The 18,090-nt window shown below is 44.6% G+C and overlaps 1 protein-coding gene across 4 annotated transcripts in view; it reads left to right on the top strand.

The window, feature by feature from the left end:
- Window positions 1-18,090, top strand: part of IPCEF1 (interaction protein for cytohesin exchange factors 1) — a 511,939-nt gene that overhangs the window by 380,202 nt on the left and 113,647 nt on the right. For all 4 annotated transcript variants that reach the window (XM_086927393.1, XM_086927391.1, XM_086927392.1 and 1 more), the window contains one exon: window positions 2,355-2,416. In XM_086927393.1, the coding sequence (XP_086783519.1) occupies window positions 2,355-2,416 (62 nt within the window). The remainder of the gene's footprint in view (window positions 1-2,354; window positions 2,417-18,090) is intronic.

The following is an 18,090-nucleotide window of genomic DNA, read 5'->3' as shown; positions in this document are numbered from 1 at the left end:
CAAATTTGAAATTGTTTTTTACCCTTTCCTGCCTTATCGTGTAGGTGCATGATCAATTGTGTGTCAGCTACATAAATAATAAAGGTAAAACCATATGGCTTGCTATGGTGGGCCAGGGGAATGATATAGATATTAAACAAAGTCGGCAAAAGAAAGAGTCCTGTGGAACCCATTGAGGCACTGATTTAGTTTAATAAGATGAGATTAAATGTATATTTGTTTTTAAGTTAATTTGATTCAGATTTCACATTATGGAAGTGTATTCCAAAATCCACATTGCTTCCAAAAACTATATCTGTAGTTGCCAAATTTCAAAAGTTAGAATATTTGAAGAGAGCTATTGGTGCTTCAAGACAGTTTTCAGCTGTGCCCCATGGCTGAAAATACAAGTGTAGTAATAACCAGATATGGGTGAGCCCTAACAGGAAAATTTGATTTACTGTGCTCAGGTTATTAATAATTAACATTGTCCACTTCCAGCTTAGGGACAGACCAGTTTTATCTCGAGCTGCATTGGGGGGAAGGGGAAAACCATTTTAAATAACCATGTGACTAGGGTTTTAAGAACCTTTGGAACTTTGTGCGAAGGTTTCAAAGTTGTGTAAACTGCAAAATTTGCTTGGTGGTGAAATTCTTGAAGAAAAAGGAGGACACAGCAGAACAATTTACTTGCAAAACCTCTTCGCATGTGATTTCTCCTTTTAAAGGTATGATTGTGCAAAGCCTGTTTCTGAAAAGTAAACTATGCAGTGTTTGCAAAAGTTGGAAAGATTACAAAGTTTGAAGAACTAGTTTTTGCAATACCATGCACTCATACACAGTGCTTAATTTGAGCTGATGATTTCCGCTGCTTGGCCCCGGCACTTAATTGTCAGCACCGGCACTTATGACAGTCTGTCACATGGTGGTGCTGTTTGTCCAATTTAGAGGGGAACACAAAAACTGTTTATTAGTTCAATAAGCATTAAAAAGGACTAATACCAGCCGCCAAAACCATTCTTATAAATTTGGGGACTTGCAATAATGGGAATTGTTACACTTTTAGGAGCACCAATGGGCTGTGCAAGCGGCAGTGACGTCCTCTCGAGGGCCTTGGCACTTATTATTTGTTCAAATTTAGCACAGCGCCCATGCATATGTCACGTGAGACCTGCTTAGTAGGCCTTGGGTCCTAGCAGAGGTCAAAATCCAAAGGTGCTGAAGGGAATGATAAGGTTCTTAAGAGTCATCTCTTCCAGTATGTACTGTGTCTTTTTATCATTGCCTGGTCGTGGTTGGGCATTGACAATATCCTGATACCTCCTTTTTCTCTTAAAGCTAAACCCCCTGACCTTGGCTTACTGTTTTTTTACTTGAATATTGTCATTCAACACCCTTTCATATGCAAGTAGCAATCATTTACTGCTAGACACTAATGAATGGTACTTAATTCCTGGGTGCAAAATTGCTCTTTGGAACCCGCAGCCAGCACTGCTGAATGCCAGGGTTGCCTAATATCTAGAGTGTCTAATCTTGATGCCTTCTCTTGCCTCTTTATTCCCTCACACTGCATTTCGTTTCTCCTTATCTAACTCTGATCGTTTATTTTTGATCTTTGATGTCTATATTGTCACTGGTTTCCTATCTTTATCTTCCTCAATCTTCCTGCCTGTTTTGCCTTACTTGGTCTTGCACTTGGTCAGTCTTATGATGAAAAAAAAGCTCTGGTCTCCAAAAATTAGAGCTGGTGCCCACCAACTGCAGTCTCGAACACAAACTAAGCACTGTCATAAGTCACTGAGCTCTCCTAGCAAGTGAATGATGTTCACATAGGAACATACCGATATACTATGTAATATGGCATGCCATCTAAAAAAATCGCTTTACGATATTGTAAAACGGCTTAAAAATATCGCAGGTAAAAAAAGAGATACGATAGACTATGCTTCCTGATATGGTAAAGCGATTGTTTACAAAAATCTGTCTTTTAATGCATTGTTCACTAGAATTCACCTTGCCACATGTCACTCTTGTGTAGAAATCCAAGAAAATGTTGGTGTACATATATATGTAATTGTAAAGTGTAAGCACACAGTTCATCCTAGGAGATTCGAAAAGAGACGAACATGAAAGTCATTAGCTGTGATCCAAAAACACAATTTTTCTATTTCAAATGTTAAAACATTGGCCTGTGTTTTGAATGCTTTTTGTAGTACAGAAAAAAATGACCCACGTTCCAACTTTCCTACAATACATTCGCCTTGATTGCCTGGGTGACTGATGACATGTCACCTTCAACGTGGCGTGACAAAGTATTGTGCCCTCCTGCTTCTTAAACGAGATAGACCTAATCATCTTTTTCATACAACTTACAGGTGGCTGAATAAACTGGGGATCGCCGTCATCACTCGCCCCTCGCTTGGAAAGAACGAAGACGGTATGTGATTAAAGCATCCTTGCTCATTTGCATGAAGCGCCTTTTGCACGTGGGCGGTGGGAATCAGTGGGATCCCAACTCGACAAATGTGAAGGCCCTTCAAGCAGCCCTCTCCACAACGCAACTCTCACCGCCCACGAACATCCTGCCTCGGTGTAAACGACCCTGAATCCCGCCACAAGCCACGTCCACGTGCAGAGCTCACAGGGGCTCCAGATGTGAGCATGCTTTACAAGTACGCATACATGTACACACAGGCGCTCAACGCCCATTGGGCTCACCGGGCTTCAGCCCGAACCCCCCCACAACGGTCGTTTGTGTCGGCCCGGGCAGACACAGCTTCGAGGACTGGGGACGTCAAATTGCAGCCGCACCCGAGTACTTCACAGGTCTTTAAAAGACCGTGTACTTGTGATTGAGACTTTTGTTGTGTTTTCATCCCTTTTTACAGCCGCTCTGGTTACGTCTGGAAGAATTAGCGCCCCCAAATCTTTCTTCAGCTACCCCCCCCCCCTGAAATTTGGCAGTAGTTACCCGCCTGTGTACAGATGCATAAAACGCCCTTCGTTTCCAACTGCAAACGAAATGACGTGATATTTCACACTCTTAACTACTAATATCGCCTCTTTGTCTTATGTCTAAATCTTAAGCTGTATGAGTGGCGATTGTGAAAAACACACAAGAGGAGAGCGGAAATAGCATCCTACAGTACACCCTCCCTGAAGACCATCAAAATGTACCCATGGAAACAGAAATCCAAACTAATATCCTTATTACGTGTGGCCAAGTAATTGGTGTGATATTTATCGCATCTGATCAACTCCGCTGAATTGGAATATGTCGAGTGTCATAAATAACACAACATTATATGTTTCTGTGGACTAATATGCGGATTTTGGTGCCTACTGCAAAATGTGCATGTTCTTGACTGGGCATTTTGTCACCAATAAATATCGGTAGGTTTGACCTGACGATATTTATTACAAAACTCTTATTTGCGGTATGTGATGTTATGCCTATTTGTATAGTACACTCATCACCCGTGAGGGTATCAGGGCATTTCACAGGTAGGTAGGCTGAGGACTCCTAAGGTGAGATTACTTGAAGAGCTAGCGCTTCGCTTCTTGTGGACCTCGAGAAGCAAGAGGAGCCTCTGTGGTAGGCCGCTCTAGGCCTTGAGGGAGGTGTGAGAGAAGGCGGGACATCCAGTCCTGCTGTAGATATATGCGGGGTATATGTTGAAATGAGTGTTTGGCTGATCAGAGGTGTCTAGAGGATGGTGGAAGTCTGTGGCTATTGAGGTCGGCTGGGTCTACGTTGTGTAATGCTTTGTATGTGTGTGTGTGAGTAGCTCGAATTAATTGTGCGTGTGTATGGGGAGCGAGTGAAGTTCTGCTAGGTGTGGAGTGGTGAGGATGTGACAAGATAGGTGGAGGATGAGTTGGCTGCAGCTTTTTGTACTGTTCAAACCTGTTCAGGAGGTTTTCGGTGATTCCTGCGTAGATTGCGTTGCCGTAGTAGAGTCTGCTGGTTATCAGGGCATTTGTGACTGGTCTTCCCGGTGTTCACTGATAGACACTTGAAGATTTTTCGCTGCGTCGTCAGGATGTGGTAACAGTTGGAGGTCACAGCGTTTACCTGGACTGACACCTCTGCAGAGGTCGCTCCCACCACGCTCCCACCACGCTCCCACCACGCTCCATCGCTTTTCACCAAGCCTCCTGCGGTATCGTAGCTTCTGCCTACGCTTGTGCCTACGCTTGCCTGCACTTTGCTATCCAGCCTAACGCTAACGCTAGCGCTATTGGGCCTGCGCTTGATTTGTACTATTGTTTGTGCGCTAGTATCGTATCCTCGTTTGGTGCGCTTGCATTGACAAACGTCACGCCAGTTGCATATTTGCTGCCTTGTGTGTATTTAGACCAGATCACTTCTGCCTGACTGAACCGGCGACTCTGCCCACCCCAACCCAGTCGTCCTTGCTTCCGCTTTGGCTGCCATCTTGTTGTTGTTGTTATTGTCCCAGCCTGCAGCTCCACCCCGCATCCCACCTCCCAGCTGACCACCCCTCCCACAACAGAGTATAGGATCGTATCCCCCTAGGAAGCGCTGTGACCGTCCTGCCTTCATCTGCAGAGATCGCTCCCACCACGCTCCATCGCTTTTCACCAAGCCTCCTGCGGTATCGTAGCTTGTGCCTACGCTTGTACCTACGCTTGCCTGCACTTTGCTATCCAGCCTAATGCTAGCGCTGTTGTGCATGCACTTGATTTGTACTATTGTTTGTGCGCTAGTATCGTATCCTCGTTTGGTGCGCTTGCATTGACAAACGTTACGCCAGTTGCATATTTGCTGCCTTGTGTGTATTTAGACCAGATCACTTCTGCCTGACTGAACCGGCGACTCTGCCCACCCCAACCCCGTCGTCCTTGCTTCCGCTTTGGCTGCCATCTTGTTGTTGTTGTTATTGTCCCAGCCTGCAGCTCCACCCCGCATCCCGCCTCCCAGCTGACCACCCCTCGCCCCGCCCCCTCCACTAACTACTTATGGTAGAGCTTCTGACGCGCAGCATCCACGCGCAGCGGTCGTGACCCATCCGCGCCGAAGGTGTGCCAAAGGTAAGCCCGTCTACGCCCGTCCGCGCCTGGACCGCGCCCAGCGCCAGACCCCCTGATCCTCGTCCAACCCACCCCTCCCGCATTACTTACGCCGCCTCCACCCTCCTAGCCCTTAACCCCGGCCGACTCTCCGACTGCGCTCAAGCCGCCCCCGGACACACCCATGGACCCTTCACGTGCAACTCCTGCAAGTTTGACGGCACCAAGACCAACTCCATATCCACTAACACCAAACAGAGACCTGACACCAACCACCTAAAATGCATCCTGCTCAACACCCGCTCGGTCCACAAACACGCCATCGACCTCTGGAATCTACTAGACACCATCTCTCCGGACGTCGCCTTCCTAACTGAAACATGGATGAACGCCTCCTCAGCCCCAGACATCACCATTGCCATCCCGGAAGGCTACAAGATCATCCGAAAAGACCGCAACAAGCAAACAGGAGGAGGCATCGCTATCGTCCACAAGAATTCCATCCGAATCTCAACCAGCTCAGACGTCAACCTCGCTAGCGCCGAACACCTTCACTTCCAGATCCACACCGACCCCAAGACCACACTCAGAGGCACCCTCCTCTACAGGCCACCAGGACCTCGGGCACAATTCAGTGAAGACATCACTGACTTTATCACCCCACACGCCCTCCCCTCCGAGGACTACATCCTATTGGGAGACCTCAATTTTCATCTGGAAAAAATTAACGACAGCAACACCACCGCCCTTCTGGAAAATCTCACCAACCTCGGACTCAAACAACTTGTTAATACCCCCACTCACCTCGCAGGTCACACACTCGACCCTATCTTCACCTCCAGCAAACATATCTCCTTCAGTCACACCACAGCTCTCCATTGGACGGACCACAGCTGCGTTCACTTTATCTACAAAAAGACCACAACCCACAACCATCCTCAACCTACTCTGCGAAGAAACTGGAACAAAATCACCATCGACCACATCTCCTCATCGCTTCTTCAAAACCCCCTGCCCACTCATCGAACGCCAACCAAGCAGCCACTAACCTCACTCAATGGCTAACCAACAGCGCCGACAACCTAGCACCCCTGAAAAAACGTCAAATCAAACAAGGCAACAAAAACGCCCCCTGGTTCAACGATGATCTTAAGAAATCCAAGAAACTTTGTCGCTCCCTTGAGAAGGCCTGGAAAAAAGACCCAAACACCAGCACCAGAGACGCCTTCAAAAACGCCACCCGCATACACCACCAACTGATCCGAACTGCCAAGAAAGCCGCTTTCAAAGACCGACTTGACAACAAAGTCCACAACAGCAAGGAATTATTCAACATCGTCAAAGAATTCACCAACCCCACTGCCAACTCCAACGACAACACTCCCTCTCAAGACCTCTGCAACTCCCTAGCTTTGTTCTTCCACGACAAAATCGCAGACATCCACAACAGCTTCGACAACCAACCCGGAGACCAACCCACCCAACCTTCTGCCACACCTTCACCCCCTTTGAACATCCTTCATGACTGGAACCCAATCTCCACGGATGATACCATCCGCTTGATGAACTCCATCCACTCAGGATCCCCCTCTGACCCATGCCCTCACCACATCTTCAACAAAGCAGATTCCATCATCGCACCCCACCTCCGAGATGTCATCAACTGCTCCCTCACCTCCGCCACCTTCCCAGATAGCTGGAAACACGCCGAACTCAGCGCCCTTCTGAGAAAAAACCCACAGCTGACCCCACCGAACTCAAAAACTACCGCCCCATATCACTCCTTCCATTCCTGGCCAAAGTCATCGAGAAAGCTGTTAACAACCAGCTCGCGGCCTTCCTCGAAACCAACAAATCCCTCGACTCCTCACAGTCCGGCTTCCGAGCCAAACACAGCACTGAGACTGCACTCATCGCAGCAACAGACGACATTCGAACTCTACTGGACAATGGTGACACCGTCGCCCTCATCCTCCTCGACCTCTCCGCAGCCTTCGACACAGTCTGTCATAGCACCCTGTTACAACGCCTCAGTAACATCGGAATTCAAGGAAAAGCACTAGAGTGGATCACCTCGTTCCTTGCTGGAAGAACTCAGAGAGTCCGCCTCCCACCATTCATATCAGAAGCCACTGAAGTCATTTGCAGCGCCACAAGGATCTTCACTCAGCCCCACCCTCTTCAACGTATACATGAGCCCCCTCGCGGCCATCGCACGTCAACACAACCTCAACATCATCTCCTACGCTGATGACACTCAACTGATCCTCTCACTCACCAAAGACCCTAACACCGCCAAAACCAACCTACATAAAGGAATGAGAGAAGTAGCCGAATGGATGAAGCACAGCCGTCTGAAACTGAATTCTGACAAAACAGAAGTCCTTATCTTAGGTACCTCCCGCTCCGCCTGGGACGACTCGTGGTGGCCAGAATCCCTTGGAAAAGCACCCATCCCAACAGACCACGCACAAAACCTGGGCGTCATTCTGGACTCCTCACTCTCGATGACCAGACAAGTCAACGCAGTTTCATCATCTTGCTTCAACATTCTTCGCATGCTCAAAAAAACATTTCGCTGGATCCCCACTGAAACTAGAAAAACGGTCACCCACGCACTGGTTACAAGCCGCCTGGACTACCGAAACACCCTATACGCCGGTACCACCGCAAAACTTCAGAAAAAACTCCAACGCATCCAGAACGCATCAGCCAGACTCATTCTAGACATTCCACGTAAAGATCACATTTCTGGTCACCTGAAAAACCTCCACTGGCTCCCCATCAAGAAGAGGATAACATTCCGCCTTCTAACCCACGCACACAAAGCACTTTACGAACTTGGACCCGAATGCCTCAACACACGACTTTCCTTCTACACCCCCTCCCGCCAGCTACGCTCCTCCCACCAAGCCCTTGCTGCTGTACCTCGCATCAACAAAACCACCATGGGAGGAAGATCCTTCTCCTACCTGGCGGCTAAAACCTGGAACTCACTCCCCACTCACCTTCGCCTCACTCAGAACCACCTAGCATTCAGAAAGCAACTTAAAACCTGGATATTCGACAAGTAGCTCCCCACCCTTCTCCAAGCGCCTTGAGACCCTCTGGGTATGTAGTGCGCTATATAAATCACTGAATTGAATTGAATTGAATTCCTAGGTTTCTGGCGTGGGCTGAGGGCTGGTGTCGGACTGATGTCAGCTGGCTACCAGATGGAGTCCCACGTAGAGGTGTTCCTTTCAAAGATCACACTTCACTCTTGTCTGAGTTGAGCTTTAAGGCATTGGATCTCATCCAGGTGGCTACTGCAGTCATACAGGTGACGAAGTTGAATTTTGGGGCTGGAGTTTAGTCTGCTATGGAGAGTATCAGTTGAGTGTAGTCTGCATAAGAAAGATTGTTAATGCTGTGTGATCTGATGAGGCCGGCCAGTTGGGTCATGTAGATGTTAAACAGGGTTGGTCTGAGCAATAATCCTTGGGGGACTGCACAGATGAGGTTATTTGCTTCTGATGCGTAGGGTGACATGCTGACTTTGTGTTATTCTTGTAAGGAATGAGGAGATCCAGTTAAAGATCAGTACTTCGATGTCCACTTCGTGAAGTCTTTTGATTAGGGTGGAGTGAGAGGCTGCTTCAAAGCCTGCTGAGAGGTCGAGCAGGATGAGGGCTGCTGTTTCTCCTTTGTCGAGGATCATTCTTATGTTGTAAATGACTTCACTGAGGGCAGTTTCGGTGCTGTGTTTGGGTCTGAAGCCTGAGTGAATGGTATCTAGGAGTTGGTGGGTCGAGGCTGGTGGGCGAGTTGCTTGTTTGTGCATTTCTCCATTACTTTGGCTGGGTAACCGCAATTACAGCACATATGACAATTTACCGTTCCACTTGTAATGAGGACCTGGGTAAAGTACAAAGCTAAAAGAGACCAACTGGTTGCATATATAGAAAGAAATACAGAATAGTAGTGTTGAACCCTCATCCACTATAGGGTGGCATGTGACCACCACCAGAGTGGCCTACATAGTGTCCTAGGGATGGGAAATAAATAATGACCTCAACATGCAGGAGGAAGAATCCTCTGCTGCGCCAGGGCCATTGCTTTTTTGTTTTTCAAAAACAGACTACTGTTTTTAGAGCTAGTATTTGAAAAACAAAAACGTTTGCTGTGCGGAGCCAAAGAACAAGGCGTTCATTCAGCAACTTTTTCTGCCTTCAGAGTGGTATCATTACACAGTGGGTTGCTTCAAATGCAATGAATCCCTTACAGGCAGGGATCTTATAATAGGGCGAGCATGGAGGATGTCTGCCTAGCTTTAAATCACCTTGTTATGTTATTCTCAGGGTCACACACCACCCAAGGACTTACAAATCAAAGATCCTTGAGAATTGTGACAAACTAAACAGTACATTATTACATGAAATAAGTCCTTTTTATTCCTGTCAACTCTTCAGAACAATTTTACACGAGTACCTCGTGTCCTCAAGTGTACAGTGGGATAATCATTCCCCTGGGTGAAATGCACTGAGTGAAGAGAGCTGAGCTCACCTTGTCCTGGTGCCAGGCTGGCAACAGCCAATTGTGTAACTCAGTTGTTTATTACAACGCTGAAGGAGGCAGAAGGTGATAAAAGGAGTACTAAGGGTGTGGGCTTTTCTCGCATTGGCAAAATTACAGCACTCTCACCCCAGTGTTCAATCTTACATAAACAATTTCGGCAATTGGCACAAGAATTTCCTTATAAATGGATCACATCACTAGCGTCACAAGTGTGTTTGAAAGCATGCGTATGATGGAAAACATTGGTTGCCACTTAGACACATTTGTGTCCACTACTTGCATTGGGAAACATCCTTTACAACGAAACTTTTTCCACGCAGTACCTTTACAACGCAGGATTTACAACGCAAGTCGTTACAACGATTTGCGCTGGAGGGCGCTGTAGGATAGGGAATAGTTTAATTTACTATCCAAAACCTTCCCTACTATCCACGGGGACTGGAGTTGGAATAGTAAATTAAACTATTCACTATCCAGCGCCCCCCAACGCAAGTCGTTGTAATGACTTGCGTTGTAAAACCTGCGTTGTAAAGGCATGCATGGAAAAAGCATGCGTTGTAATGACATACATCCCTTGCATTGGGTCACGGGTGGTAGAATACTAGTGAAGAACCAGGCATGTGGATTATGAGTTATTGCACCTGGTGAACCTAATGTGCACATTACTGCTTTGGGATACATGATTTTATTGAATGAAGGATTATAAACCTCATGTGTTTTTTCTTACAAAATAAGTCATTGGTAGCAGAACCGTAAGTTTGCGGTTCACTTCTCACCGAATGAGTGCACCTTAGCGAGCGCACTTATTTTCTCACTGCTCCTGAAGAAAGCCTAGCTATTAAGCAACTAGAGGCTGAAACATGTAGACCAAATCACAACCTTACCACGGATGTTTATGACCAATTAAGTCACAGAGAACATCCCCGTGCTTTTAAACCTTGCCCGATGACCCCACCAATACATTTCTAGGTGGCATAGAGGCAATTTTAATCATTCTCACTTGTCACTCACTTTGCACTGTCCACGAAAAAAACCTGCTCCACTGTAATTCAGGCGCGAAGCACACCCGGGAGGCTTTCAGCCTCTTGGGTGGGAACCCAATGATGAAGCATGCCACTAACTAGGTTCGTGAATGAGGGTTCTTCTTAAAAAGGGAATCTTTTTCCTTTTGTTTCTCCCTTCCAAGCAGGGATCCATCTGGTATCACTCCTTCATTGTAAACTGTGTTAATCTCAAGGGGACTACGAGTAGTTCCGTCATACCCTTTCTCTCCTCTTGTTTTTTGGTGTTTCGATATAAGCCAGATATAAAGGTGTGAAGTGTTGCATACAGAGGGTTCCTTTGTAGTATAGGGAACATATATTTCCTGCATATTTTTTTCCTAAAAGTGTTACCCACACCAGTATAAGTGGCAATTAGGTGGAAAGCCTCTCCCTTTTGTGACTTTGGTTTGTTGTGGGTCAGAAGACCCCCACCTCAAGACAAAGACTTTTGGAATCACACCTCTTTTTGTGAACTTCGGGGCTAATTTAGAGTTTAGTGCACAGAGTACTCCATCGCAAATGCAACAGAGTACCTGGACCTCCAAACCCTTGGTTTAGCCAGACCTTAGGCTGAGGCAGTGAGACCTGAATGTCTCTATAGAATACTCAGAAGAGGAAGTGCCTGGGACCAAGGCATGTATGCAGAAACCAGAAACATACCTTGTGGGTTTCCTGCCAACAAAGTCATATTGCGCATGGCTACTTGCCTCTGAAAGACCTTGACCACATTCAGCGGTCTCACCTGAGAGGTGTTGCATCATGCAGGGAATCACTCCCCATAGTGAACAGGGGCATCAACAAACAACTCTACATCACTGCTATGGCCAGTGGTGGGCTCTTTGTTGTGTTTGGATGGTGAGCTTGTGTTTGAGCATGAGGAACATTCACCAGGGAAGACTCACAGGACCATGAACATCTCAACATGAGCCGAGCCTCTTCACGATTGGTACTGAAGCTACTCATGGTCAACTAATAAGCATGTGTGCATGCGCATCAGGTAACAACTACTGCAATGTTGGCTAGACCAGTGCAGGTTCTTGTGTGATCTAGTTCGGTGGACTGTGTGAGGACACACTCCACCTGGAGTGAAGCTACTCCACCCCAACCAACACTCAAAGGTCTGGCCTGCTATCAGATATAACCCAGGACAGACAGGGAATCTGCAAGGGTAAATGGGGAGGAATGGTGGAGGAAACATGCATTGAGGCTGATTTAATTACATCTCTGGAGAGGGGTCTGCATAAAGCAGAGGGACAACCGCTGAACATCACCCAGTAATTTACCCCAGGATTGCAACTGCTTCTCTTGCATTTCACTACCACTGGATACTTGTCCTCAAACAGCAGACCAGGGCTTCTCCCAAACCACAAGTAATTGTTACCTGATAACTGTGTGACAATTGAATGATAAGATGATTATGTACAGTATTGTGTTGTGTGTCATAAGGAAAGTGCTGACTGGATCCTTGTTTACTAGTTGTTCTTGACTATATCATTGAGTCTGAGTGTCTACCCTGCACTGCCCTCCTGAGTAAGCCTTCGACTGCTCAACTTGATAACCTGGTAGACAATTGCTGAAGGGATCTACTCGGTGCTCAGTTGTGGACTCATAAGTATGGTAAAACTCAGGACAACAGTGGTAAAAGGCTCTGATTGTTGGAATTTAGGCCCAGAAGTCCCTGTTCGCCCTGGGAATCCTGAAAAAGCTCTTACAAAAGGTGACACCAGTAATGCTGCTACAGCTTGTTACATTTTGTATCTATTTTATTAAAATGGCGCAATGTTGAACGTTCTCCTGAATAGTTACCATAAATTGGTGACAAGTCATGATGGAGCACTACATTTCAGTTCCAGTAAATACAAATAATAATTAATAAGTCCATATCTGAGATTGCATGTAAGACACAGTGTTTCGATGGTAAATCCCTTGTTAGTGACTGAGATCATTGGAAGGATGCCTGAGAATGACAATCGAATAGTTGAGTGCAGGAAGGAAGCTATAATTAGATGGTTTGGCCTGATGCCATTCCAGTACTTACAGAGGTCATGGGAGAACAAGAGGACAGATCCGGTTTCATTTGAGAACTGGTTCCATGATAGAGTGTGTGATTAAACTGAGTGGGTGAGCGGGATGGAATTCAAGAACTGTTAGTCCCTCTTCAGTTGATGGTGGCAGAGCGACTCGAGGTGAAGTGCTTCACCCAACTCAGACTGTAGTTGTCTGATATGTGAGGTAGAGATCCAGAAAAAATTGATGAGTTGGGTGACAATTGGTTAGCTAACCTGGTGAACAAGGGGCTGAATCAACATGGTTATAAACCTAAAGGGCAATAGAGCTCTAGCAGAATAGTTCAAAACCAGAAGGGACGGTTCAAAAGGGTTCACGTTGGCTCCGGTTGGAACAGAAGCAAAACAGAAACTCGGTTCATTGTGCGAACCACAAAGAGAAGGGATGGAAGCAGAACTACTCCATGCCCAAGGTAGTAATCTGTTTAGGTGCCAAAAGGAAGGACATTACAAAAACAAGCAGTGGCAAAACCAACAAGTCTGGGTCTAACGTGCTACCGCATGCTGAATTAGCACATTAGAGTGAGGAACATGCAAGTAAAAGACAGCAGTGTCCATCACCCAGTAACTCCTGCCTGCCCTGGGAATCCCAAAATAGTAAACAGAAGGAGAGGATGAACGGAGCGCTGAAACTTTTCAGACGCTCACCCCCAGTCACAGATCTGGGTTGAATCCATCATCGTTATTTAGCTCACTTCGCCACCCCAGTCATATGCAAATCAGTCTTGTCCCTGTTCCTTATGGGAACAGTCCAGTCGGTACTGCCAAGCCAGGTCTACTCTAGATCAGAAACAAGCATCCTGGGACCGGATTCAACCCAGATCTGTGACTGGGGGTGAGTGTCTGAAAAGTTTCAGCTCTCCGTCCATCATCTCCTTGTGTTTAATCCTGAAATAGTTCCCACAAACGTTTATTATATTTTGTATCTTTTGTATTTATTCTTTGATTAAAAGCACAGTGTTGAATATAATACATTTAGAGTTTATGTTGATAATGCATATGTACTAAAAAGGAAGTCTGAAAAATATGTGCTGATACTAGAATATGTTTGAGGGTCTTTTTGTTCACCTTCTATAACAAGATGTAGCATGATGGGAAAGCAATGCTAAAATCCTCTAACTTTAGAGGTGAAATGTAAAATGATACATTAGAGGTAACGCCACCTCCTCATACCTCCCCTGAATAATTAAGCACCGAATGGATCACTCTTGTTATAATATTTCCACTGGGCATCAAAACTGGCATATTGAAGTTGCCTGTATTACCACATAGTACATAGACCCCTAAAATAGCAACAGGAGCAGGGAAAAATCTTCAATTCTTAAAAAACACTACTGAATGTAACCAGTCTTATGGGCAAAATGATGGATTTTGTTAGTTCGTTAGTCCCTTCAGTGCCTGAGTGTCAATACTTCAGGGCCAAATTGTTGTTCAGGCATACTAATTCTGTGTCTTGTTGTAAACTCAGACTGTGCTATTAAAGAATATTTAGCACAGCCATGGGTTGTATTGCTGCACCCCCCAAATATATATCCTGTTGCACTATGAAACATTCTCTAAATGTGAATTCTTTTTCATCTCTATTTAGAAAATTGTCCAATGTTGTGTTGGGTTTCTCACACAAGCAAACATAAATCCTTGGAAGTAGTCCACAGTTATATTGTCCGGGCCTACTGTTTCTGATAACACCAGATCTGTGTATGTTTGAATAGAGTTTGTGGTCTGGTAGGTACTAAATTAAACTTAACATGTTAGAAGTAATTTTTACAAATTAACTGGATACATTTTATTCCTTGTTGTCCTTTGAATCTACAAACAAATTCACCAAAAAAAATCTAAAGTGGACAACAATGTGCGATCCATACATAAAACGTTACCTAAATATATAAGTGTTTCAAACTTGACTCAATCTACACTTTTAAACTACTAACAAAACCAACACAGGGCACTGAAAACAAAAAATATATAGTACGCTTCTCAGAAGTAGCATCAACTGGAACTGGTAAAATCAATCCTTATGACTACCCATGTTTTTTATCTTTCATCCACCCTAACTCCTAGCTCTGGCCTACCTAACCAGTGCCGGGAGGTGCCATAGCCTTATATTCTGGACCCTACATAAGGTCATCATTACGACTAGTGAGGTGCCCACTGGATCCCTCTACTGAAAGAGAACATCAATGGATTTGCAGACTCTCATAGGGAATTTTACCTCATTGATGGCTGAACCGGATTTACATGTAAACAAAGCAAAAACCTTTGTAGTGGTCGTAGGGGATGATTCAAAGAAGTGGGTGAAATTCTCAATAGGGGAAAAAAGAATAGAAATGATAGAAAAGTTTATGTATTTAGGAGTGCTCTTCGATTCTAGATGAAATTGGAAGGATATGGTACTAAATATAGTAAATCTTATGGAGAAAAGTATAGCTGCTATATTTAGTTTTTCAAAAAAAACTAGGCTCTAAACGAGTCCAAGAAATGGTAAAAATCTATCTAGCAAAAGCTACATCGATTGCAACCTATGGGGCAGCGATTTGGGGTATGGCAGACGTTGCTGTATAGCTACGTGTGGATGATGCAATTTGTAAAAGTACATTTCTGTGTCACGTGCTTGCTCTAATTCTGTTTTTCATACAGAATTGGGACTGCCTTATATTAGTCAAACTATCAAACTGGACTCCCTGTTGCTGTGGTTCTCAATATGGAAAAGAAATTCAGTTGAACTAAATCAATTAGTGGTTAAAGACATAATGAAATTAGAGCATGCATTTAGAACCCCATGGGTGCAGGATGTAAGCTCGACCCTAATCTCCCTATGTTTAGGTAAATTCTATGACACCCCAAGCTTATGTGGTAGCTTCTCAAAATAAAAGCTCAAAGAGTTTTTTGGCCAAAAAGTACAAGTGAAAGGAGGGAGAGAAACAAAGGGAAAAGCACCTTAACGGCATACCTGGAAATGCCCCTGTGATGTATGGATCCATGTCTTATTTGTGATTTGTTGAGAACCTGCAACATCGTTTTATTCTCACAAGGTTTCGATAAAATTACATTCCACTTATGTTGGGCCATCCCGCAAAATTCTGTTCAATTACTCATCTCCCCTCATGCCCATGCGTCAAACAGCTCACACAGACAACTTTGCACTTTTTATTTTTTTGTTCTTTTTATGCCCGGGCGAAAACATTTTATTGTTCCGCTATTGCGCAAATTCTATTTGAAACATCATCTTGTAGCCTTTATCATTTATCCAACAATTGGAAACCCTGTATGTATGTTATGTGATTGCATCATTTTTATGGGCAGTTGTAAAGAATCAAGAGTCTTCACGGTTAGTTTTAAGATAGGTTTTATAATATAAATAAGCTAACTGTGAGCAGGAATTTTAGAGTTTTAGATAATACGTGATTAACTGATAAAGAAGAGTCTTGATATGAATTGCATAATGTATTTTTAAGCCTAAAGATTTGGATTTTTGGGAGATTGTATTATTGTGTGGATAATTGTCTGTGGATAATAGCAATTTTGATTATCATGACCCATTATGTAAAGCAAGAGATGATTTTAAGAGCTTTTTTAACATATATGTACCTGTATACATTTTAAGTGATGCAAATAAAGTTTATGATGATGGTGAAAGAAATAGCCTCATGTTAAAAAAATGTCAGAACTCCTACACACAAAAACCTTTATCGTTGGTGTATCTGCATGTAGTCACTAAAAAGTCTATTTTATATTTCAAGTAGAAACTGTCAAAATAGTTTACCGTACATTTACTTGCTTTGATTCATCTGAACAAACACAAGACTTACATGGGATCCACTATGAGTATGAGAAGGAAACTTTAGTCATATCTCCAAAACAGTTCAAATTCACCCTTAACAATCAATAGGGCAACCACACACCCCCACCTTTCAAATGTAAAGAGCGGGTCCTTTTCGTAATGTAAATGGTTAATCTCCCTTTAAAGTTGGTAAGACCCAACGTTTGGGGAACCTCGGAACTATGATTGAGGTCAGTGCCTTCGAGGTGTGTGAATCCCTTGTTAGATTGGATGACTTTAAAGAGAGATTGGCCATTGTGAAGGTGAACTGAGTATGGCTCATCTCTGAAGATACTCTAGATGTCCACATTTGTAAACAGAAATAGAGAGATTTTGAAAATAAATTGAGGGCACTTATTTTCCCATTGATTTGCATTGAAGTGGAGGCAATTTTAGTAATATGCCAGTTAAAATAAAGCCATTTGACTTAAAAGAATTAATAGTCTCTTGCCTCATTCTGGTGTATTCCAATGCATGATATATGTATGACAGCACATTACATTCTGCAGTACAATAGCTTTCTACCCAAAGCAACAGGATATTTGGGAGGGTTCCTAAACTGCAAATCTCACTCGGAAAACCGGCGTTGTCAACTTCATCTGAAATACTGTGGCCTAGTAGGAAGATTATTGCAGAGGTACCAGTGTAATGCATTCTTCGATAATTGACAGAAATAAAAACCTGAAGTGGGTGACGTTCTAAAGCAAGCATTGGCAAAGCCAATAGGTCATGGTTTAATGTGCTAACGCTTGCAGTTTTAGAATATTAAAACAAGATACATGGGAGGGAGCCAGAAAGAAGTGACAGAGAGGGCTATAGTCCTTCGTGCATTTTAATGAAGCCTAGTAAAGGTGGAAGGATACAGTCAAACATCCAATATTATTAGGTGAGATATGAATACTGAACTGGGCTGATCCAAGACAAAGTTGCACACTAATAGTTGAAGGCAGCCAATGGTTGAAACACACAGACTGAAGGCTCCCTCTATTTATATTGTTAACAACAGGTATGTTTGAAAGCTGTGCTGTTCAAACCCGGACCTAACAAAATGTCTTCTGAATGTGCAGGCAAAAGAAAGTGGGTACGAGGCTTCTACTTTCCTGAAGGGCCTGATACATATCAAGCTTGTTTTTCTATTTTATTTAGATAATAATTGTCAACCGTATTCTGCATCTCTCCCACAGACATATGTCATTGAGGGTGAAAAGACTAGATAATGATACTAGACTTGTTTAACCCTTTTGCTGCGGCGGCTATTCCGCCGCAGCGCTAACGGGGCGGGGGGGGGGCCGCGCGGTGGCCGCATGCTGGTGTCAGAACCGCTCCGTCACCAGCCGCGGTTGAGCTGTGCTGGTGACGGAGCGGTTCCATCGTGACCCGCCCCGCTCAATACAACGGCCGAGCAGGCGCGAAATCAGCGCCGCGCAGGCGCCGCGGCTGGGCCATGACGGAACCGCTCCGTCATCAGCACAGCCCAACCGTAGCTGATGACGGAGCGGTTCCGTCATCAGCAGGGGAGGGGTTAAATAATGGTTGGTATCCCACGTGCATTGAGGCATGAGAGAACATGTTTATATATAAACATGAATAA

Source organism: Lissotriton vulgaris, chromosome 6 (assembly GCF_964263255.1).
Source record: "Lissotriton vulgaris chromosome 6, aLisVul1.2, whole genome shotgun sequence".
Taxonomy (NCBI): domain Eukaryota; kingdom Metazoa; phylum Chordata; class Amphibia; order Caudata; family Salamandridae; genus Lissotriton; species Lissotriton vulgaris.
This window is presented reverse-complemented; position numbering and strand designations above follow the sequence as displayed.